General features: G+C 32.1%; 1 protein-coding gene across 2 annotated transcripts; it reads left to right on the plus strand.

Moving 5' to 3' along the window:
- The first annotated feature begins 447 nt into the window (after positions 1-447).
- Positions 448-24,532, plus strand: LOC126739927 (piggyBac transposable element-derived protein 5-like). Of its 2 annotated transcripts, XM_050445757.1 has the most exons (10): positions 484-573; positions 666-720; positions 6,561-6,709; positions 6,763-6,916; positions 6,991-7,190; positions 9,716-9,846; positions 9,936-10,110; positions 14,434-14,879; positions 18,870-19,077; positions 24,194-24,532. In XM_050445757.1, exons 3-10 carry the CDS (start codon positions 6,561-6,563, stop codon positions 24,387-24,389), a joined length of 1,659 nt encoding a protein of 552 aa, XP_050301714.1. In that variant the 5' UTR covers positions 484-573; positions 666-720; the 3' UTR covers positions 24,390-24,532. The 2 variants fall into 2 exon arrangements, with proteins under 2 accessions (XP_050301713.1, XP_050301714.1); XM_050445756.1 differs by having other exon boundaries at positions 448-720.
- The last annotated feature ends 1,119 nt before the right edge of the window (positions 24,533-25,651 follow it).

Consider the following 25,651-nt stretch of genomic DNA (forward strand, 5'->3'; position numbering starts at 1 on the left):
ATCATGTAAATTCCTATGAATGAGACAAGCAAATTGCTGTTAACAATTCTGATTTTAATTCAATATTTATATATCCCATATAGACTAAAAATTTTTTTAATCACTTTTATTTTAATCACTCATAATGGTTCAAAATATACTAGATATTGGTCATAATTTATTGTTTCAACGGCAACATTGCATTTAAGTCAACAGCTTCGCCGTTTGCACCAGCATTGCAAGGTTCGAGTAAATTTCTCGGCAAACCTTTAAATTTTCTAAAATACCACTAATGCAGCGCCTTTGTTGAACTGTTGCAGGGCAATTTCGTATCAAGCTAAGTAACCAATATTATGTAGATTTATGTTTTTAAATAAATCTAAACAAATAAACATATGTATTATTAATCTAAAAATCGCTCTTTTCGCCTGATATATTCCACCTTCACTTGGCAACACTGCCTGTCAGTGTCAATGTCAGCAGGAATCTGCGAGCGGGAGCCAAAGTTTGGATACGATCGAATATCGAATCCAGGTTCCGGATCTGGACCCTGTTTATCGATAAATTCATAATTTACGATTAAAAAGTGGATGGGTACTATATTCGTTTGTTTTAAGTTCAGTTTTATCGTGAATTCTGTTCTGGCAACGTGATAAGGCCCCTAAGTCTACTTAATTTTTTCTTAGGTAAGAAGTGCCCTTAGGAGTCTTCTGGCAGAAAAAGGAAGCTTAAGTTAAAAAGGTAAGTAGAACAGACTAGCTAATAGGCCCCTAACCTTTAGTTAACTTCGACCCTGCATGCTTCTAAGAAATACCAAAGATTTTAACAAAGGAATCAGCTTTTACATACACTAAAACTAGAGCTGTGCCATCTCAAAAAAACTACACAAGAAAAACTTCATAAGCATAAATGATAAATGGACTTCTAGTATTATCTACTTCTTTTTTTTTTAACTAGCCGTAGATTTTTCGCTCAACAAATAAAATAGAATATTGTGTATTATGCTTTGGCATTTTTATTTCTTTCTACGGCACAAGTGATTGCTTAGTGATTATCAGCAAAGTTTTTCTCATGGTGGCTAACTTGTTGACTAGCAGTATTATTTGATTGGTGCTTTTGATCAAATCAAATAATCTTTATTGTATGCAACAAATAAATTACATCTATTCTATATACATACAAAGGTTGAAAGTACTGCTAGGCGTGTTTTAATAACCACCACAATAAAATATAATAAAAGAACATACTACAATATTCTTAAAAATGAAAATAAAACTAAGGTAAACAAAAATGAGTCAGAGTACCATACCAGAATTAAAGTTACACCCATATTAAGATATCAGCAGTCTCCAAAAATTTTTTTACATTAGACTTAAAAGAGGCCATGCCTAAATCTTTAATTTCTGCAGGTAGGCCATTGTAAATGAGGCAGAAATATATAAGAAACTTTCAGAAATTCGGTCTTATGCTGGAGGATTGCCAGTGTGCTTTTATAGTGACTATTTACATTATGTGAATCTCCCCTTTGAATAAGGAATTCTGATGGATATATTCTGGTTCATGAAAATTAAGTGCAGCTTATACCCAAAAATCTTCATTGGGTCATATTAAGACTATAGACCCTCTTTACATGCTCACTCACATGAATGCAAGGCAAATTTCTTGTAAATCTTACACAGGAATTTTGAATTTTCTGGATTTTATATTTATTTTGTTCAGTTAAAAAAGGACCATATACAGTATTTAAGTATCCAGCAACACTAAGCACTAAACTCTCTGTAAGAATTTTTTTTGTACTAGCAGGCAAAATATCCTTAAACTCATATAGTGACTTTAATTTATAATATGACTGTTGACAAATCTTATTTACATGCACATTAAATGACATTCGATTATCCATGCAGAGGCCCAGGTTTTTTACTTGATCTACCCATTCTAATTCAACACCATTAATGTTTAATTTACTTAGTGCTTCATTATTCAAGGTAAGTGAGGTCTGTACAGATTGATAGTGTGTATAGAGACTTCTCAGAGGCTTTTGATAGGGTTAGCCATTGTCATCTGGTTAGGAATGTTGGTGGTGAAATTTTGTAATAGTTTTTTGATTGGTTGACCTGAGTGATGTAATTGTTCATTCAAAGCATCTTGCTCTTGATGATGATTTTAAACTGTATAAAGTCATATCTTGTTGCTGAATTACATCAATTAGATTTAATTTATATTATAGATATGAATTATGCAATAGTATATATTATAGCAATAATCTGAAACTGAACATGAAGAAATGGGTGTATGCATTTCGTCATTTTAATAAAATTATTTTATTTTACAGGGAACGCCCATTACAAAATAATATAATTAGGTTATTTAAATATAAATTTAACAAAAATAAATAAATAATTCCATGAAAAAGATTAACAGTCTTGAAAAAATAAGTCTTCCATCACAGCAACAGATAAACTAAAATATTCTTAGAATCCCTAGAGAGTTGAAAGAAATTAATAAAAACACCCAATCTCTCCTCTCTATTTAAAAAATCCAGAGTCCTGTCCATAAATGAATGTTTGCCATAATTCATTCTATGAAAACTAATGAAAAATAAATTATTTTGCCTAAGTGTTCTCTAAGGAAAAGTTTATCTTAGATAGTAGGAATAAATAAATTACAATACCATTTAAGATTTGACAGATTAGAGAAATGTCATACATAATCTGTTTAGGGTAATCAAATTTTATTTGTTTCAAATAAGAAATTAAACAGTTTTCCAAAATTATTCCAGTGAAAGATCCTTGCAATCAAAGATCCTCAAAGGAAATCCTAACATCCTCTGTGAATTAACTGCTAATTGATTAACATGTTCATTAAAATTAATTGAGGATTATGTAGATACTTTGTCCAATTGGTGTAACAATTCCTCTGAAATAAATCCACATTCAAATCAATCAAAGTTATACAAAGTAGTTTAGGACTATCAGCAAAGAATGAAAATTCACAATGTCTTATACAATCTTTAAGGTCATTGACAAATAGACTATAAATAGCAAAAAGGAGCAGTTGCTGCCCCAAAGGATTCCAGAGTTTACACCAATCATTCCTGACAAAAAATTACTAATTTTTACATATCATACATTATACTTTTGATTACAAAGAAAACTAAGCACCCACCCTGCAAACCCATTAAAAAAACCTATATTTATTAACTTATTGCACAACAGCATGTGCTTTACATGTTATATATGGTTTAGTGTTGTAAGTTAGTGGATTAGTTACTGTAGATTGATCTCCTCTAAAGCCATGCTTTCATCAATTATTAATTCTTTGCATTGCCAATTTAAGTAGTTTTAGACTAAGCTATCAAAAGTTTTGGAATTAAAGACTGTGTAGACTTAACTCACATGTTGTTTTTAGTATCATTCCTTTAGATAGAGATATTATGCTTTCTTTCCAAATAGTTGGAATCAACAATAATGAACTTATGATGTCAAGGGAATTTTTTAACATGCATTTTGAATATTTGTATAAGTGTATATATTGAATAAGTGTGCATAGTCTTGTATTTATAATTAGGAGTCTACATCTTAACCATACTGTTTCAAATTGCTTTATTGCTCTTTGGTTTATTTCTTGCTGGGCAGTATAGGCCTGTATTTTGGTCCCCTTACTCTGATTGTCATGTTCTATTCAATTTAATTTATTTAGTATACAATATGAAAAATTACAATTCATACATTTTACAACCCTTTCATATTCTAGTCATACATTCATACTAATATTTAACCAATTTTTTTTTGTAACTGTAACAAATGAAGAATATGACAGGAACAAAGAAATCTGTTTTTACCTAGACTGAAACTAGAGCAGTAGCATCTCAAAAAAGTATATAAGAAATTTTAACTAGTATAGTAACAAGTATTCTTAGATAAAACATACAAACATAAACATACAAATTCCAAAATACATGTAGAAACAATGTGTAGAAAAATAAACAAAAAATAAAAAAAACACATTGTGATAATTAAGTAAAAGTAAAGAAGTAGTAATGACTGTCATGAATTACATATCCATCAGTGCTTTCTTAAACAGATTGGAATTTTCAATACATTGTATATTTTGTGGTAGCATTTATGTAACCCCTGAATGCCCTGTATAGTGCCCCTCTTTCATAAAAGGTAGAATGATGTAGTGGAATTTCGAGTTGGTCTCTGCTCCTGGCCATCAGAATACCTAACAGTCAGAATTTGTTGAGAATAAATTACTGATGTGCTTTTTTACAAAACATATCAAGGATAAATAGTAAAGTGAAGGATCAGTCAGAAGTCTGAAATGCAGCAACAGATTGCAGAATCATTGGAAGCATCAAATTAAATATGCTTTATTGTTCTATAATATTTTATTTTGTAAACAAAACTCATATCTAGACTAAACTAAAAATTAGTCAGATAGAACAATACATAGTACATACCACATACAGAACATCTAACCCCACAAGCTTTAGTTAGTTAACAGGTAATTTAGAGTCTATTAAATTATTAGCGTCTCAAATAGAAGATCAGATCTTCTTTTGAGAAGTGATGCTTGATAGCTTTTACTCTTGAGTTAATTATTTCGAAATCTTTACAAATATTGGGATTTATCAAACATAGTACTAATAAATTCCTTAACATTCCCTTAATTAAAGTGCTTTCTAGTAAGAGCACACCTAGAAAACTGTTCTGCTGATAACTCCATCTCACAGCATTCATATTCAGGTGATTGATACAGTTCAGCATAAGTTCATAAGATATTCAAATTCAAAAAATACTTTATTGTATAAAGAGTCTATTACACCCTACAAAGCTAGAAGAAAAATAAAATACAGAAACTAGAATTGTCAAAATGATAACACCAATACAAGAACAGACAAAAAAATAAATAAAATCGATTTTCCAAGATAAATATGTACACTGATAATGATAAACTAATAAACCGTAGTTGTTGGCAATATAATATACAAATGCCATAGACAACAAAACAAGTATTTCATCACACTCATCTCTAGTTCTTTATAAAATTCATCCAAGCTATAATATGGTTTGCCCAATAAAAATGTCTTAACTAACTTACTAAACTGCATATCATTACTAATATTTTTATATTATAGAGGCATGTGATTGTATATTTTCATCCCTTCATAGATGATTGAACATATGGACAACAGCAAGGAGTTGATAAAATAAATTACTCAGATCGGGAAAACTCACTTCAAAAAGCAACTCTCAAAATCCATTATGTGCACAGAGATTTTTACTTTGTTCTATAACTTATTGCAATGTTCCTCTAATGCCTCTGAACTCTCAAGTAATATATGACTTTATATTTAATAGGGGAGGAATTAAAATAAACCCCTCTCAGCAAACTAGATCAAAATCATTCCATCCAAGTCAACTCACATGGTACTAACAATGGCCATAACTCATTTTTGAGAAGATCAGCTAGATTGGCTAATTAGAAAGACAATTATAGGCAAATTGGGAATTACTTACTTTTAGATTCATAAAATATTTCAAAAATAACTTAAACACTGTAAATGAAACACTGATGCTATCCATAATCAAATCATGAAAAATAATAATAATCATATATAAAAATATAACTAATAGGTAATCATAAAATATGTTTAAGAAGAAAAAATATATATAAGAGGCATATCAACTAAACAGGTTTACTATATTATTTGACAATAATTTTTTTAAATGATGAAAAGACATATTAAAGAGATCGACATCCAGACTCAAATGGACCAAGATGGACCAAGTTAAACCAAAAGCATGCTCTGTATAAAGATTCTTTCTTTGCTAAATTTGCGCTATATGTTTGGAAGTAAAAAACGTTTTATCTTCTAGTATTAATGTAAGGCACAACAAAGTGTAGAGCTACTAGCAATTCCAGGCAGTTAATACGACCATTACATAATTTGAAAAGAAAAAGCAAAGCTGCACAAATGGTTTCCTGATGGAAGGAAAGCATATTGAATCTGCTGAGTAACAAGTGCTGATCGTATCCTTGTTCCGGATAAATTCCATCAATTTTAAAAGCAGTATATTTCAGAAATTTAGGTTGAACAAATTCAAGTCTAACAATGTGAATAGTATAGTGTGGATACCAGAGTGGAGCCGCATAAAGTAATCGCGATTTTATTAGGGAATTAAATAAGATGATTCTACTTGATATATTAGTGACGACTGATGTAGCTCTTATAATAAAACCAAGAGATTTTAAAGATGACTTTATGATGTTATCGATATGATTACAAAAATTAAGCTTGTCAATAGTAACACCCAAATCACAAACATAATCACAGTTAGAAAGAATTGTACCATTTAATGTATAGTCGAAGCTAATTTCATTTTTTAGCAAAGAAATGGACATCTTTTTACACTTTTCAATATTGAGAGGAGCCTATTAATCTTGCACTAGTTGTAGATTAAGCTAATATCATTTTGGCGAAGCAAATATATATTAATCAGTAGCCTGTTGATAAATAAATAATAAATAATATCCATTACACATTTTTTTATATTAATCCAAATCTTACTATATAGATGCTTAATCCAGAGCAACCAGATCCATTACCTCCGTACAATTTAGAACCGGACAGTTCCGAATCAGCATCAGAAGGTGAAAGTAGCCACTCGGGTGAAACACCTGAACCCATGGACCATGAGGACAGTACTGCTGCTAACAACCTTGAGTAGAATTAACATATCCCCATTTTTCGAAAAAAAATTAATAGTGGTATTTTAGTGAGGCCGGTGCTGAAGTGGAAACACATGTGCATTGCCGAGGACATACCAAAAAAAGCAAAGAAAAATCTGAATTCGAACCGAATGATGCTGTAGATCACTTTGAGCTTTGGAGTTCAGATGTCACTAGTCCTGACGAAGATGACGATATGGAAGTGAGTTGGTATATTAATTTAAAAAAGTTTTTCCAAGATATTTAAATGATGATTGGTTTTTTTTACTGTTTTAGGGGACACGATCTTCGCCTGCTCATAAACTCACTGAAAGCTGGACTGACACTCCCAAGCAAGAGAATATAATCCCTTTAAAGTTTAAAGGGACAGAGGGAATTATAAATTTGGATATGGGAAGAAAATACTCAGCCTTGGAATGCTTTAAGTTATTTGTCGATGATGATATTATCCACATGATGGTTAGAGAAACAAATAAGTAAGTGATTTAAAATTGTATTATCAGTAGGAGGAATTTTTGCACAGACAAGTCAAGTATATAGTTTGTCCGTAAACAAATTAAAGCCTGTAAGAAGTTTATTTTTTGATAATTTTTTTCTAGAGAATTTTATTGAAATGAGTGAAATTTAGAGAATAGAAACTTGTTTTTTGAACTTAAAAATCCTAGTAAATTGTAAGTACTTTTAAATGCCTGGAACAAGCAACAATTTTTTTAAATCAACCCAAAAACATAAAGAAAATGACTTTTGAAGCTATCATAACCATACTAAAGACTTAGAAATCATTTCAATGACCTGGAAATGAGTATTGGATTCTATTCAAAAAGCCTGAACTTACTTTAAATACCGGAAAGAAATTCCTACAACTACCTGGAACTCATAGAAAATGACTTCAAGACCCCAGGAACACAGAAAGTGTCCCAACGATCTCAAAGAAAAAACAAATAATTTTAAAAACCTGGATGAAACCCAAAATTACTTCAAAAATTGAATAATAGTTCAATTTTGGTAAATCTTGAGTCAGTAAGGACTTCAAATGCCTGCAATAGTATTAGAAACATAGTAAATGCTTCTATACTGCCGTGATCAGCAAAAACGTCGTATATGCACTTTGGCTCATTTTTTGTTTTTTTACTTTAATAAGTTTGAAGTTACATTATTTATCTTTTCAAATTAGTAAAAAGGCCGTATCGAACGTAAAACCTTCAAAACAGAATATCTAAAACGCCGTGTCTGTTTATAATATTAAGCAACTGCTCAGGATAAATGCCATATCTAATGGCTCTTTAAGCAAAATGTTGCATCTAATTTTTTTTGTTTTTTGGCCTTGTGCGTGTGGCATCTAAATTTCAAGTGATTAATTTTTGCTAGGCAGGCATCAGCTGTGGCGTTTTTGCCAGCGAACTCGTCATCTTTCATCGGTACGGTTCCGTAGACTCATGACAGGTCAGTTTGTTTTCGGATAGTTTCCACTATCTTTAACACAACTATTTTTAAAATACTAAGGAAAGACATACGATTTTCCGGATTTTGTGACGGACGGCGGTACAAACCTTTAACAGTGGAAAAGTTGTTTTTTAACAGTTAAGGCTATTAAAAATGGTTTGAAGTTCATGCCACCTTTATTGGGTCCTTGTGGTTTCCCCGCAGAATAAAGAGATGCTTTACTTAAGAGCCTTGAACAAGTTCTATCCCACAATTGGAGAGACTTTTGGTTGAATTTGCTTACTATTTATATATTGGACTAAAAAATTTTATGTGTTAAAAGTGTATTATTACATAGTGTACAACTTTTTTTAAAATGTCTTGTTTTGCTTTTTCACAGTTTTTTTTTATTACTGCATTTTCAGAATACCAAAAACCTGCTTAAGAAAAATGCAGTAGGGCGTTTTTGTATGAGGGGCTGTGTTAAGTTTTGTGTTAACTGATTAGCAAAAACGCAGTAAATGCGTTTTTAAAAAAATGACAGATCTTGTCGTTTTTTTCAGTCAGAATGTTTTTTTATTAACATTGAAAAAATATGATGCAGTAAAAAAGAAGTTTTAGAAAATCGTTTGGTACTGTTGAGCAATTTACTTAAACACCATCTTCTCCGTTTCAACTTTTTTGCACATACGGCGTTTTTGCTAATCACGGCAGTATACATCTCAATTATTTTAACACAAGGTGCTAAATGATCAAGGTGAATGTGTAGTGAACTGTAAAATTGCAAATTTTGCTATGTCTGATCATGATACTTTGTAGAAGAAACTCCAATTTTTTGTAAAAGAATGTTTATCGATTTGAGACTAATTTCTCAAAACTTTGATGTTTCTTCTCTGGCATTCAAAATAAAGGCATTAAAAGTAAACATGAATTTAAAATGCGTAAAATATACTTGAAAAGACTTTAAAAAATAGCTTCATATGCCTGGAATTTGTTGAAAAATTATTCTAAATATCATTTGAAAGATTAAAGAGATCAGAGGCCAAGCCGGTCTGCTAATGTAGAAATGGTTTTAAATTCCAGGAAGAAAATTAAAATTACTTCAAATGGCTGGCTTAATATTAAACATTATTCTGCAGGTCTAGAGAAAATACGAAATTGCGTTTGATATTTAAAAGAAGCTTAAAAACAGATTTAAATCCTTACAAAAAACTCACAAATCCCTGAAAACGACTTGTCCTAATAATCTGAGAAAAATAATAAATTCGTTTCAAGTGCGTGGAAAAATTATAAAATTACTTAAAATACTGCTTGGAAAATCCAAGAAAAAATATTTTAAACCCTCTTAGTATCCACATTAATTGTTGGTATTTCAAATTACAAACTTAAATATAATTAGAAGAAATATGTGAAATTTTTAAAATTATTTTTCTGAGATATATTGTTACAAGTACATCCTAGTTTTTTAATTCAAAAGTAAAAGATTACAATTCCATGGAAATGTAACTTGGTTAATTAGTTTAGTTTTGATATTTATTTTCACACTGTCAACTGTTATATAAATTTATTTGACTTTTAGAAATGCCAGAGCCAATTTTATCCGTTACGGATATCACGAGGACTTCCTTTCGGGCTGGCTGGACGTGACTTTTAAAGAAATGACCCAGTTTCTAGGAATCGTAATTTTTATGGCATTTAAACGACTTCCAGGTAATTTATAAATATATGTCACCTATTAAAGGTTTTAGGGCATAAATCTGAGTGTTATGTTATTAGATACAAAAACTGTTTTTTTTTAGAAACCAGTTCGTATTGGAGCACCGAACGGCTGTACTTTAATTCCGTGGCCTGTCGGGTTTTCACCCAAACCAGATTTCACCGGATCCTGACTTATTGGCATTTCGGTAACGATGGCACCCGTTGCGTTTACGCTAAATTAAATCCGCTTCTGGCCAAATTGAACGAGAACTTTAGGTAAGTCCAACTTATGTTCTTCTTATTACTGTGTTCAATATATACATAATTTAGGTGAAAAGATGATATAAATCTCTAATTTCGACAATACGCAATATGTATGCTCTTTTGTATATAAGATTGATATTTAAAGATACCAGAAGTACTCAAGAGGTCATTTATTTATTTATTAATGGTATCCACCAATTTTACAAAAACAAAATAATACAAAATATACTAATATTAATACAACTTAAGCTAGATAATACTAAGACATAAATCAATGTTACAAATTAATTTAAAGAAACATGTTAAAGTCACGAGTCACTAATTAATTTGGGAGAATCTCTAAAACTGGTAAAAGCAACATGCAAGTCAAGACTATACCTACCTATCGAAATAACGTTGCATTCTTGTTATAGTGCTGTCCATAAGAACTACTATCAAATTCTACATAGAAGATTTTTTTATCATCGATTTGTAATCAGTGTGATCATTATGTATAGAATTCAACCATAAAAATAATGTTTAAAAAACCCAGATTGTTTTCAACTAATGAATTGTATAAAGGTGATATAATAAGTGATATTAAGACAATTTTTATTGCAACATGTTGTTCCTATATACATAAACATCATTCTAAACAAACAATTACCAATCATCATCATCAAACCAGGTGCAAATTAAATAAAAATATACTCCTACCTAAAGTAAACCGAACATTAAGTTAGCAAACAATATTTTTCTTGGACCCCAAATTTTATAACCTATTGCCAAATGAAATTAAACAAGTAAAATTTTTTTTTAAGTTTAATGTCAGTTACTAATTATATTAAAATAAATAAAACAAAATTTGTGAGTTAATATATACTTTATTAAATATAATTTTTTTTTTCAGTTAATTTCTTGGTTTTTGTAGGATAGATATAATGATCTACATATAATGAATATTATCTAAAATGTGATCAAGGGCCAATCTCTAGAGATCATTATATATGCATTATATATTATTAACTTAGTTCTGTGTGATATACCTACCTATACATTATAAATTCAGTATTATATTATGTAATTATTAGATACCTATACTAACTAATCCAGCTTTGGTAAAATTAATTTTTACTGTATTTATTTGTACAGAGAATATTTTATGTATATTTAAGTTGAAGTATTGTTTTGAATCATGTGGCACACACAGATACCTTTGTATCTAGGTGTCATTTATGTCTATTCTATTTATATACTGTGCATTATTACCTAATAAATTGAATTAGCTAATGGAACCTTAAGTTCAAAATAATAATTTCTTAAGAATTTATTTCGGACTTTCCCAAAATTTTCAATATGCGATTTATACGAGCCCTAACAACTATATATTGGAACAAGTAGTCATTTTACGAATAAAATTCCAGTTTACTCTTTTCATAAGCGAGAAATTTCATAAAACAAACAAAAATGGGACACCCTGTACTTTATACCAGCTTAACCGCTTTGAATCTGCTAAGTTTTAAAATAGGACATGCACATTGATTCTTAATTTTTTGAATTTATCCAAAAATTAAGCTCTGCATATTTTGTATGTAGATCAGAATATTGTATGTAGATCAGATTTCAGGGAGTTAACCTTGGCAACGTCTAGATCAGTCTATCACATTCTTTTTGCATTTATATATATTCCGCTTTATTGCCAAAAATATTTTACGAATTTTGTAGACAAAGCTAATACGATAATAAAAACCATACAAAAAACATAAAGTATAAAGACTTAAAATAGATACTAGACTAGAAAATCTTTGTAAAATAAAATAAAAATTGTAGGCGGTCACAATATATTAGTAGAGTACATAGTGTTAAAAAAGTAAGAGAAGTAAAAACTTTAATAAATGAATATAAGGTTCCGATATTATTTAATAAAAAAATTATTCACTGACTATAATGCTCTCTCCAGCAAGTATGATTTTAAAGCCTTGCGAAATGTGGTGAAAGATCACATGGGTTTGATTTCAAGTGGCAAATGATTGTACATTTTTTTGCATTATATAGTATAGAGCTTTCACCGTGGGGCTGGAAGATAAAGATCATGCTCTCCATTCCTACACTCTATTTCAGAAGTGTATAGAGCAATAAACTGGGGAATTCCGTTCTGTTTGGCTACATTTCGTGGTAGTTCATAGGCGCAGGTACTTATAATATTTATGAATTTAATTTTCACGGATTAAATGCCTTTATTTTATTTTTTAACGCTTTGTAACATGCAAAAATGGGGTCAGGTAATATATACAGACTATAAATACTTTTAAATCATATTTTAAACGTTAGTAGTCACTGCTACGCTATAGTGTAATCACAATATTATTATCCCAATATTTAAAAAATGGAGGTATTCAGTCCAACGAAAAGATGTACTAAAAATTCTCCACTATCGCTGAGTGAAAAAGTTATTATTTTAAATGTACATGATTGCATAAAACACGATTACCCTAGTTTTACTGTGCAAGAAATTGTTGAAAAATGTTCTCGAATGAGTGGAATTGGAAAGTCCACCATTTTCAAATTGTTGCGGGAAAGGAAAGTAGCAAGTCAAGTGGAATCTCCCAAGCAAAAGACAGGACGACCTACAAAAGTCCTTGATGAAAATGCTAAATGTATAATTCGAAGAAAAGTTCACTCTTTTTATTTTAAAAAGGAAATACCCACCCTAGACAAAATTTTAATGGAGCTTGGCCGAGATGACAGTATTCCGTTGATAAGTAGAAAAGTTTTATGGAAAACTTTAAAAAATATGGATTTTGCCTGGGAAAAGCATAACCGCAAAGCACTTTTACTGGAGAGCGACGAAATTGTTTGTTGGAGACGACAATACTTGAGAAGTATCAAGCAGTACCGCAGGGAGCAAAAGAAAGTTTTTTATCTTGATGAGACGTGGATTAACGAAGGTTATATAGTCCAAAAAATGTGGCAAGACAAAAATATAACCAGTGCTCGCCAAGCTTTCATAAAAGGCCTGTCTACGGGTATTAAAGTACCTTCGGGAAAAGGAAAAAGACTTATAATTACACATATTGGAAGCGAAGAGGGATTTTTAAAAGAAGGTCTGCTAACCTTTGAGTCGACTCGCACAGGAGATTACCATGAAGACATGAACTCAGACGTTTTCGAGGACTATTTTGGTGAAATGATAAAATTTCTTCCGGCTAATTCGGTGGTGGTTATAGATAACGCAAGCTATCATTCACGGCGAATAGAGAAGACGCCAACTTCAAGTTGGAGAAAGCAAGAAATTATCGATTGGCTGACTGCAGAAGGTATTGCGTTTGAAGCAAATTTGATAAAAAAAGAACTGCTGGCAATAGCAAACTTACACAAAACTCGTTTCATGAAATACGCCGTGGAAGATATAGCCGAAAAATATAATATAACTGTACTGCGCTTACCGCCATATCATTGCGAACTAAATCCTATAGAACTGATATGGGCGCAGGTAAAAGGATTTGTAGCAAGACAAAACACGACTTTTAAAATGAAAGATGTTAAGCTACTGTTTGATCAAGCCATTACGGAAGCAACACCAGAGAATTGGCGAAAAGCAGTCCAGCATGTAATTAAGCAAGAGGACAAAATGTGGGATCTTGACAACCTCATCGATCAGACAGTCGATCCTTTAATTATAATGTCAAGAGGTGATGACAGTTCGTCAGATGACGAAGAAGGCTACAATCTATTATAATTTAAAATTGTTATACACTGTTCAAAAAGTGCCAGATCCAAAAGTGACATTTTCAACTGTTTTACTCTACATATTATGTTCAATAAATTTGTGAAAAAAATATATTATTCCATTTAAACAAAAGTAACTTTCTAAAATAAAATAGCATTTAAGTACATTAATTATAAGGTAAAAAACAAGTCCCAGTTGCACGCCTTTGGCGAACCGTTTTCAATGTTTATCAGTGGGTAACAATGGGCAAAACTCATAAATTGACCCAAAACCGGGTGGCACTACCTGCAATCAACGAAAAGAAAGAATTTTACATTGAAACTAACCAACCCAACTAAGGTAGTGGCATAAAATATTGGTGGATCACCAGGTACCACTTTTGCATACCTAATGAGGTTTTATTGCTCTACACACTTCTGAAATAGAGTATAAGTGGGTAATTGTGCAAGGCTTTGAAATCACATTTGCTGAAGAGAGCATTATATGCAGTAAACCACTTTGATTCTATTTGGTGTATTTTATTATTATTTTACTAGTTTTTTTCACGAAATTTCTAAAAATTTGTCTAACAGTAAAGCCAGTTTTTAATGTTATTATTATATTCATGTAGTTTACTGATTTTTTAGGAAGTACAAAATCCCAGGAGACATTCTGTACGTCGGCAGAACAACCTGCTACCTTCGAAACAAATACATTTTCGAACCAATACCGCAGGACATCACGAAAAAAGGCTCGAAAATCCTAAAAGTGATGGACCAGGATATTTACACGTACAAAATAAAAGTGCTGCCGCCGGAAGTAAGCTCGAACCGCATTCGACGCACCACGAACAACACTCTGGACCTTTTGGCGGATTACATGGACCAAGGCAGACTCATCATATTCCATAACATTTATATTTCTTTGCATTTGGCGAGGGAATTGTTGAGGCGACAGTGCCATTCGATTGGCATGATTAGGAAGAATTCGCGGGGAACCCCGAAAGAGATCGAGACGAAACCTTTACAAGACGGAGACCTTATTGGTTATCAGAATTCTAAGGGGATTTCTGTGTTAAAATGGCAGCTTTTAGGTGAGAGATAGCGTAAGGTATTTTTTTAAATATATTTTACAGAAAAAGTAATCTCAAATGTGAATTATTTCTTGTGACCCGAGTTTGTAAACTTGCTTAATTTTTTTTTGTTGGATAAAGAAAACATATATCAGTATAATTTCCTAAAATATTTATAGATACAGCGGTGGTTCCATTTTTTGGACAATATGTATAATGGTATTAACACTATATTCCCAAGAACCCAAGGTCTTATTTTTATATTAATTGGAATGCCTAGCACTTTCTTATCTTACAAATTCTTTTTTTAAGTAAATTCGGAAGTGTTTGCAGCCAAACAAAGAATATGTTTTACCCAGATGTTTTATATCTTACACAACTCCTAAGATTTCGGTTTTCAATTTGTTTAATGAGGCAATGCGTTTTAGAAAGCGTCAGGTGATCACGAGAGGTGTCCCATGCACACCTGAAGATGAAACTGCAAGTATTTGTCATAAAATTAATATTAAAAGTCTCTTAAAATGTTCTTTGAATAATGTAATATGTCGAATCTCAGAGAACATGATATACAGGGTGGTCCAGTTTAAACGTCATTAATTTTAAAATGTGATAGAGAATTTAAAAAGAAATAGATTGTCATTAAAATTTTTTTCTCAGAAATGTTTAATAACAAAGATACAGGGTGTTAAAGTTAAGAATAATTATTGGTTTGTTTATCATAACTTTTAAACTACCACCTCAATTTTAATTAAATTTCGCATGCAGATTATTGTTGTAAATTGTCAATCACTGATGAAGCCAATTTTTTTAAAAAATGCCAGTGGCGTAACATACGGAGGGACTTCATCCTTTGTTGCCTCAAATCTGCGAGGTGATAAAATATTTTTTTATAAGAATTCAACTGTTTCCTGTTTAGTTTTCTTCATTTAATTTGGAAAAAAAAATACTTCTGCAAAAGTCATTATTTCATTTGACAGGTTTAATTTAAGATTCAAGCTTAAATTTTCTTTTTGTTTTAAAGTTTTTGCAGCATTTTAACTTGCTTTTCGGAACAATCAAATTAAGATATTTCAAAAACAGTGCCTTAAATCATAATTTTGCAAGAGTAACTTCTTTTTCCAAATTAAATGGAGAATCTAACAGTTGACTTCTTATAAAAAAATATTTTATCACCTCGCAGATTTGAGGCAACAAAGGACCAAGTCCTTCTGTATGTTACGCCACTGGTATTTTTTTTAATAATTGGCTTCATCAGTAATTGACAATTTACTACAATAACCTGCATGCGAAATTTAATTAAAATTGAGTTGGTAGTTTAGAGGTTATGATAAATAGACAAATAATTATTCTTAACTTTAACACCCTGTATCTTTGTTATTAAACATTTCTGAGAAAAAATGTATAATGAAAGTCTATTTCTTTTTAAATTCTTTATCACGTATTCAAATTAATGACGTTTAAACTGGACCACCCTGTATATAATTTGCTGCTACTTTTAAATAAATACCGAGATGCTTTCGACGAAAATATGTATGAACTAGGTGAAATTAAACAGGCAGAGATGAAATTCGTTTAACGAACGACAAATCGTCCACATATAAACCATATAGGCTTTCCGCGTGCGGGAGGAAACATGTTATGCAAACGGTAAATGCGTTGGCATCAACTGGTAATTAAATTTTTTTTTTTTGATTGATTATCGTGCCCTTAACGCAAAATTCCCAAGAAAGTCCATTCAAGTGTGCCTTATATAGCTACCGTAAAATTGAACTCCTGGGTTATCAACCACCATCTGCCAATGCATAAAATAAGGTCTCGTTTCATCATAACTGGAGACATCATATAAGATCATAATATAGACATCATCATAACATCACCTGACTCTTTCTTGAAAGGCATTAGACAAATTGAGAACCAGGCGGTATATTTGTAGGAGCCGCTGTCATCATCACAATTCTTTATGGAGGAAGTTTTTCAATTTGTGGCAATTGTGACAGATCACTGGAAACTACTCTAAGATTCCCATCTCGTACAATGGTGATGGCCTTGTTTTTATTTAAAATTGACCTGCCCATAAGAACTGGCATGGTTTGCATGTTATCTGACACCACAAATATGTTAACTTCAGCATCAAACGAGTCTACTCTTAGAAGTGTCCTTCCTGTACCCATGACCTTGCAAATAGCTCCTCCATAACCATTCAGACATACATCACTGCTGATCCATATTAAATTAACATTTTTGGCATCTGGTTCGCGAATAAGAACAAGCTGACAACCCAAGACGACAAATCCTCTCAAGGTATAAATATTTATGTTACATACCCCTCGGTTTGGGCTTGTTCTTATGGCGTTTTTGGAAAGTGTCTGAGCGCCTTTCATCTGTACGACGCGCATTAGCACGTTCATGTTATCTATAAGCCACGGGCGTTGATGACCGAGCTGACAGATATTCCTTGAATAGATCTTTCGGTATTGTATATTGGCCTACTTTTGCTCCCGATTAGATTGTTGGGTCAGGAATTTCGTTTATAATTGTAGCCATTGCATTTTTATTTCGCACTTTCGAATTAACTGCATTTTGCAAAAGTATTCTGTCCAAGGCTCTCCTGAAAGCTTTGTACGTTAAACAAGATTTCTTATCGAAGTAGGAAGATCTTGGTTTTCTGTAAATGCATTTGTCAAGAGCTGTTTCCATTCTGTTCATAAATGTCGATAATTGATTGGCGAAATCCTCAAGCTGTTTAATTCGCCTCTGCAAATCCCTTTCCTTTGTAATAATTGATCAACTACTTTGTGACGTACCCTCTCCACCTGCAGCCTGTTCAGTTACAATCATATTTTGCACGTTACTCTGAGAAATCCTATTACCATTCTCGCCAGTATGTGTTATGACTTGGTTTGAACTACGAGATATTAGTAACTTTGGAGTACTTGATTTATCTGTACTTACAATTTGCCTATATTTTTGTTCGCCTATAACGGCCAGTTAAATTACTACTTGTCGAAGAGCTTGATGGAAAGCTGGTTTCACTAGAGCTGCTTCTATTTCTTTGATTCTTTCTCCTTATGGGCTTATTTATCAACCGATTTAAAAGATCATCATATCAAATTATTGGAAAAAAGAAACCGCATTTCAAAAATGTGCTATTTAAAAAAATAAAGTAAATACCAAAATAAATAATTTCGACAGTTTAAATAGGCGTGTAATAGATTCAAGTCATAAAATGCAATGAAAACAATTTTTCCGTGATTACTTCATTAAACATTAAAAAATTTCTATGAGTATAAAACAAAAAGTAGAAAATACAGTATCATTGTTTTCAGAATATTATTTTATATCGAAATACGTAATAATATACCAAGTGTCCCATTTAAAATAAGAAAGTTAGTGTCATTTCCAACAGGAAATGACACTAACTTTCATCACTTCCGGTTTAACAAAACCGGAAGTAGTGGAAAACAATAGAACAGATCAAAAGATGCTCTTATAACTATTCTATCGATATACCAAATTTCATTTGTTTATCTTGAAAAGTAACAAAGTTATTTAGTGTTCCCTTTTTTTCTGTGTCACCCGGTATATAGCGGCGTAAAATTCACAATCCCTCTGCTGCACTATAAGAGTTAATTAAACTACACTTGTATTTTACAATGGATATTATATATATCCGAAAATATTTAATAATTAGCAACTAAATATGAACGTCGCCCTGAAAAGATAAATGCCGAATGAATAATTCCCTACGATTGTATGATATCCAATTATATTTGCGCGCTTTCGTTAATCATTCTTTTCGATTGCCTTCCGCGCGTCCCTTGCAGGTAAACCGACATCGCTCAGTTCAATTTTTATTTCTTTACACTTATTGTATTTGTTTCAAAACCACTTATATTTTTAAATTTAATCTGGAATACCACAAAACATCTAAAAATTGTGCCTTTTACGTTACTACTAGTCCTTTCTTATCCAAACTTTAAAATTAGATTTAATGTTAAATAATCGTTTCAGGGGCGCCGTATCATGGTGTATCAACCTGTCACACCCTCGAAACCATCCCGGTGCAAAGATACGTGAGAAACTATTTGGACAACGGCACCACACAGGAAGAGGAACAAATACCGAAATATCTCAAGGATATTTCGTTAAGTGAGAAAATATTTGACGCCTACGAGAAGTTTAGTATTAATACGTCGCCGTTGAATGAACACGTTAAATGGTGAGAAATGTTTGATTTTTTTTTTGGGATTAATTGTGATATTATGAGGGTTATCCGTTATTGTGTCTCAGTTATTGTAGGGAGGAAAATGGATCAATTATTATAGAAATAGATTGTGTTTTAACACAGTGTTTTGTCTTGGGTGTTATTTGTACTTAAATTTTTTGATGTCAATTTTGTACAGTGTGTTTATCTAACGTTTCATTTTTAGCCCATGAAGAAAATATTCTCAAGTCATAAAACTTAAAATGTAATTTTTCGCATAAAGTTGTTTTAAAAATTAGAGAAACGCTAGCCGTCGAGGCTGAAAATATCCTACAAACTAAAGATATTACCAACAAAAATATCCTTAGAGCAAATATTATTTCTCTCTTAAATTCTAAATTGGACAAAAACAAAACTTTTAATTATAATGGTAAACACTTAAGATCCTTAAAAACTAAAATTAAACAGTTTTCTTGCTACCGATGAATTTCAACCTTTGACTAGGGATCCCACAACTTAATTTTTTACAAAAATGAAAGGTGTTCTTGATCTTTATTAACCTTGGAGTTTTTTAATATTAGAAAGGAGGCTCTTTATCCTATGAACCCTAGAACTCCTCTTATTTACGGGCTACCTAAAGTTCATAAAGGACAGCCAATTAGACCAGTGGTATCTTTTGTGGATTCTCCTTGCTATAAACTTTCGTCGTGGTTGAATGGGGTTTTAAGAGAGGTAACAGGCTTCGAAAGTTTTTTCCACTAAGAATTGCGTCGAATTTTCTAATAATTTAAAAGGTATATACAGGGTGTTCCGTTGATCATGTTACAAACTTCTAGGGCACATAGAAAACGTCAAAAGAAAAACAAAAGTTCATATAAACATGGGTCCGGAAAAGCTTCCTCAGGGAGCTAGAGCTCTTTGAAAATAACCTTTAAAAACTAGTTTTTTTTTAATAGCTCCGGAATTACTTTAGCTACCGCAACCAATTTTGGGAGGTAAATTATTGTTAGTACGTTTATTCTTTTGAACCTACTAAATAAAAAAAATATTTACCAGGGGCTTCAGAATCAGGGGGTATTTGGTAAATTTAGGCCCATTTCTTTAAGACTTTAATTTCTGCCCGTTTGGGCATTAGATTATGATGTTCCTATGATTTTTACATAAAAAAGGTGCTCTTAGTAAAAGTCGGTAAATGGTAAATATCAACGTTTTTGTGAAAATTGACGAAAAGCAAGTTATGAGATACAAAAATGAATTACCTATTATTATTAATAAACAATTAAAAAAAAAATCTGGCGTAAATAAAAAATAAATGTTTAAAAAAAGTTAAGGTAGCCACTTTATTAAATTGGTACTCAAATTAATTAACTGTCACTTTAATTACCTTGAGGCATAAAATGTTTAAATGATTTTAAGTGTAATAAAAAACCGACAAATTAACAATTTTAGAAACGTAAACAAATTTTATTAAAAATTGGTATTACAAAAATCAACTTAAAATATTAATTGCTCAACATGCCGGCCGCCACGATCGATACATTTATTGTATCTACGCACCATATTAAGGTTGACGTGGTTAAAAATATCAGGCGTGGTTTGAATTACTTCAGCAGCTGCGGAAATTCTGGCCACCAGGTCTTCTTCTGACTTGACTGGAGTTTCATATACGAGACTTTTCATATGCCCCCAAAGAAAAAAATCTAAAGGTGTCAAATCTGGTGAGCGCGCTGGCCAGGTGACAGGGCCTCCGCGGCCAATCCAGCGCCTTCCAAAATTTTCATTTATAAACTCGCGGACAATAAGTGAAAAATGAGCTGGCGCTCCATCGTGTTGTAGCCATAAGTTCTGTCGTATATTTAGGGGCAGATCATCTAATAGTTCTGGCAGTACATTTCTTAAAAAATTGAAAAAAATATTTCCCGTTAAACAAGGAGGCAACATAATTGGACCAATTAAGCGTTCTCCAACAATGCCGGCCCACATATTGACCGAAAACTTATGTTGATAGCTCCTAAAATGAATACCATAAGGGTTTTCCTCACTCCACACATGATTATTCTTAGAATTAAAAATGCCTTCTTTTAAAAAAGCCTCAGTAAAAAGGACATATTTTGGAAATTGAGGTTCTTCTGTACACCGGTCAAGAAACCACTGGCAAAAATTCACGCGGGGCATAAAATCATTGGGTCCTAATGATTCCACCTTTTGCAGGTGGTAGGGCCGAAGAAGCTGTTCATTAACAACGTTCCATACCCTAACATGCATCGCATCAGCTACTGCTCGAGTACTTACTGATGGGTTATCTTCAAATCGCTGAAGCACTTCTTCCTCAAAATCCGGGATTCGGATGTTCTTTTGCGCGCCATTATCTTGGCGTTTTATTTTAACGGAGCCAGTCTCCCTGAGCCGTTGATTGACCCTTTCAAAAAGTGTGTGAGCTGGGATTCGCCTTTCGGGAAACCGCTCTTCATATTGTCGAGAAGTAGCTCTACCATTACATCGAACTTCCCCGTAAATTAAAAGCATATCGGCGTATTCAGCAAAAGTGTAATCTTCCATTACTTAACCGTAATAAAAAGGGAATTAATATCATGTAAAAAATAATGACAGTGGCAATGAATTAGCATTATTATTATTATTAAAATAATTAATTCAGGTGCTGTATCTTAGTTTGGTTTTAGTCAATTTCCACAAAAACGGTGATATTTATTGACTTTTACTAAGAGCACCTTTTTTATGTAAAAAGCATAGGAACATCATAATCTAATGCCCAAACGGGCAGAAATTAAAGTCTTAAAGAAATGGGCCTAAATTTACCAAATACCCCCCTGATTCTGAAGCTCCTGGTAAATATTTTTTTTATTTAGTAGGTTCAAAAGAATAAACGTACTAACAATAATTTACCTCCCAAAATTGGTTGCGGTAGCTAAAGTAGTTCCGGAGCTATTAAAAAAAAACTAGTTTTTAAAGGTTATTTTCAAAGAGCTCTAGCTCCCTGAGGAAACTTTTCCGGACCCATGTTTATATAAACTTTTGTTTTTCTTTTGACGTTTTCTATCTGCCCTACAAGTTTGTAACATGATCAACGGAACACCCTGTATATACCAACCAATGTAGTGTTAATTTCCTTAGATGTGAAAAATCTTTTTCCCAGTATACCTACCGACTGCATTGAACTAATGGAATCTTTAGTAGCAAATTCTAATCTACCCAGGTTGGTTTCTTCGGATTTAATTTGCCTACTAAAAAATGTTTTAGCTCAAAACTTTTTTAAATTCAATGGCAAAATGTATACACAGAAGGCTGGCTTAGCCACGGATGGGGTCATGCCTTTCCCCTTTCTTAAGTGAAGTTTTTATGAACAACTTGGAGTGCAAAATTATAAAGAGTTCTTGCGCCGAACATATAATAGTGTATAAACGATACATGGATGACATTTGTATTGTTTGGGGAGGCAATGACGGTCAATTGTCCACCTTCTTAAATTGTACAAACAGTCTACATGATAGACTTTCATTTACCTTGGAAAAGGAGCGCAACAAAAGTTTACCTTTCTTGGACCTTTTGTTAACCAGGAATAATAATAAAATCGAATTCGATATATACAGGAAACCGTCCACAACTGACATCATACAATTCACTTTTAACTCACCACATACCCACAAATTTGCTTTGTTTAACTCTTTGCTATATAGGATGTTCACCCTTCCTCTATCCTAGGAATCTTTTTATAAAGAATTAACATAATAAAGCAGCTTGCAGTTACTTAGGGTTTTCCACTTTCTACCATAAATAAACTTTTTTCCGAATACATGAATGAATATAAATTCTCCTACCACATCTTGCAAAACTTTTTAAAAATAATCTTAATCTTTCAATGGCTTTTAAAACTGCAAACACTTTGACAAAGTACTTGATAAACACAATGATAAAACGGAGCAAACTTTAAAATCTGGGGTGTACTCTTTGAATTGTGGTGAGTGTTCCGCTGTGTATGTTGGTCAGTCTGGTAGAAGGATTTCCACTAGGGTGAAAGCACATATAAGTATTTTTAACAATTATAAGAACACCGATATTAAAGAAAAAAAGTCAGCCTTTGCAAATCATCTTTTATCGACTGGTCACAACTTTTCGGTGTCGGATGATGTAACTATATTGCATGAGTGTGGGAAAGGTAAAAAACTAGATCTTCTCAAAAAGCTGGAGAAAACAAGAGCTAAAAGAAGCCCAATATTAAATTGTGTCAATGATATCTGTGTAATTTCAAACTTAATCTCATTTTCAATAATCTCCAATAAATTTTAATCTTGTTAACACCGTTTTATCACTTCTCATATAATGTAAATCCTCGTATACTACATCAACACCCAGGTTTGGCGACAAGGTCTATACTTCGGATCCAATGGTCTCTGTTTCGATCCCTATTAAATTTTTAAAAAAAACTTTTTTAATTTGTTTCTTTCATGGTTGTATTTGTTTTGGTTCTTTATAAGATAATGTGTATAAAATGTACTGGATTTTGGTGATATTTGCCGTTTTAAAGTTCATATTTTAGTTATAACGGTACACGATGTTGTAGCCATATTATATTTTATATTTATGTTAGTGAGAGTAAGTGTATAGTTTTTGTATTTAGATGAGGTATGTCTTTTTTTGTTAATTAACGTTTTGTTCCTTAATATTTAATTTTGATAATTTTATTTAGGCCTGATGATGCCCAAATGCGGCGAAACGCGTAACCCTTTAAATAAACACTTGATTTGTGAGACTGAGTAGACTTTCTCTTCCTTTGGTCATATATCTAAGTCTCTTTGAGCATAATGGATGATTATTTTGAATTACGAGTCAAGGAAAACTAAAATACTGGCAAATCCTTCATCAATGCCTTTCATAATATCATCCAGCACACTTACTTCAGCCCTTAAAATGGAGAATAAGCCCATCTAGAAATTACTTCCTGTAGAGCGAAGCTTTTCCTTCGAATTTTGTATAAATATTGTGTGGGTAGCCAGAATGTCTCTTATTTAAAAAAATAATTTTAAGAAATGCCAATTATTGTCATGTATTACATATTTTTTTAAACTATAATTAAATTGATCATCATAACACTAATTTTTAACCTAAACTTCAGGTATCAAAGATTGGCCTGTGATGCAATAGTAAACACCGCCACAATAAACGCCCTGATTCTATATAAACAACTAAACAAGGAGAAAATTAAAATGTGGGATTTCCGGGATCGACTTTTCCGCGAACTGGTCGATATTAAACAGCTGCCCAACATATCGAGCGACGAGGAAATGGAAGAACCGGATTTGGAGGATTAAATCGCTTTTTTTTTGATAGGTTTTAAGTAGGTTTAAGACAAAATTAAATTGTAAATTACGTGTAATATTTTAGTTTGTATAATACTTGACTTGGCTTTTATGTAAAAAAATTACTGATAAACGAGAGTGTTCGTTATTTTGCATTTAGGCGAAGTTTTATTTTCCTAAATTTTTGTTGCAATTAATAGATTTGCACTTAGAACATTAACTTCCTAGAATAAGTCTAGGTGCAAACCATAGGTGAGGTTGTTTGAGTTCACCATCTCTCAGAAAATGATGTCATCGATTTTCCAATTTTTATTACAATATATAGTTTTCTTAATCCACTGAATTTTTTTAAAGTGTTTTACTTTGTAACAGCTAAAAAATGTACTCTAAAATTTGCTTTTAGTTGCTAACTAATAATATATACTTTGAGGCTCATTAACAAACTTTTCAGATTAAAAAAATATTCCAAACAAAAAAATTAATGAGAACAAAAGCAACTTGGCAACGTAGAATACCACACATGTTAACAATGAAAGTATCCGTTGCCACTTTGTGTTTTTTCCTGGATATTTTTGCATGTAAAGGGTGTTTCAGAACTATGGGATCAAACTTCTGGGGGTTGTTCAGTGCAACAGAAGAATCCATTTGAGTTTAGGAACCCATGTCCGGAAATGCGTCACTCCCTAAGACGCGTTAAAATTTATAAAAAAACATTAATTACAAAATAAGATCTGCTGCATTTATTTTTACCTTTTGTACATGATACCATAACAACAATTGTTTAAAATCAACGCTTATCAATGTCAATTCTCAATGCCATGTTTAAAAACTTTATAGCTTACAATTTTTAAACATTTATTGCTAATGGAAAACTTTACCAATCAAGAATTGGCGGTTATGCATTTGGCATCCTGAACGACAGCATCCTGGATACAAAAAGTTTGTTGCGGTTCATCGGCGGCTCGCTGAGACAGGCATGTTTAAGACAAAGATACTGGTGTTGCTCGAACCGTAAGAACGGTCGAATTTGAAGAGGTGCTTCAGCGAGTTGCCGATGAACCATCAAATAGCACACGTGACGTCGCTAAGAATATGAATTCGAGTAATGCTTCTGTCTGGCGGGTACTACGCGAGCAACAACTCCATCCTTACTACTTCCAGAAAGTTCAAGATATGACTGCAGCCGATTATCATCCTTGAGTTCAATTTTATCGATGGCTTCTGGATCACATCATTGCACAACCAAATTTTTTACGATATGTTTTGTGGATCGA

This window comes from Anthonomus grandis, chromosome 8 (genome assembly GCF_022605725.1).
Source record: "Anthonomus grandis grandis chromosome 8, icAntGran1.3, whole genome shotgun sequence".
In the NCBI taxonomy this organism is placed as follows: domain Eukaryota; kingdom Metazoa; phylum Arthropoda; class Insecta; order Coleoptera; family Curculionidae; genus Anthonomus; species Anthonomus grandis.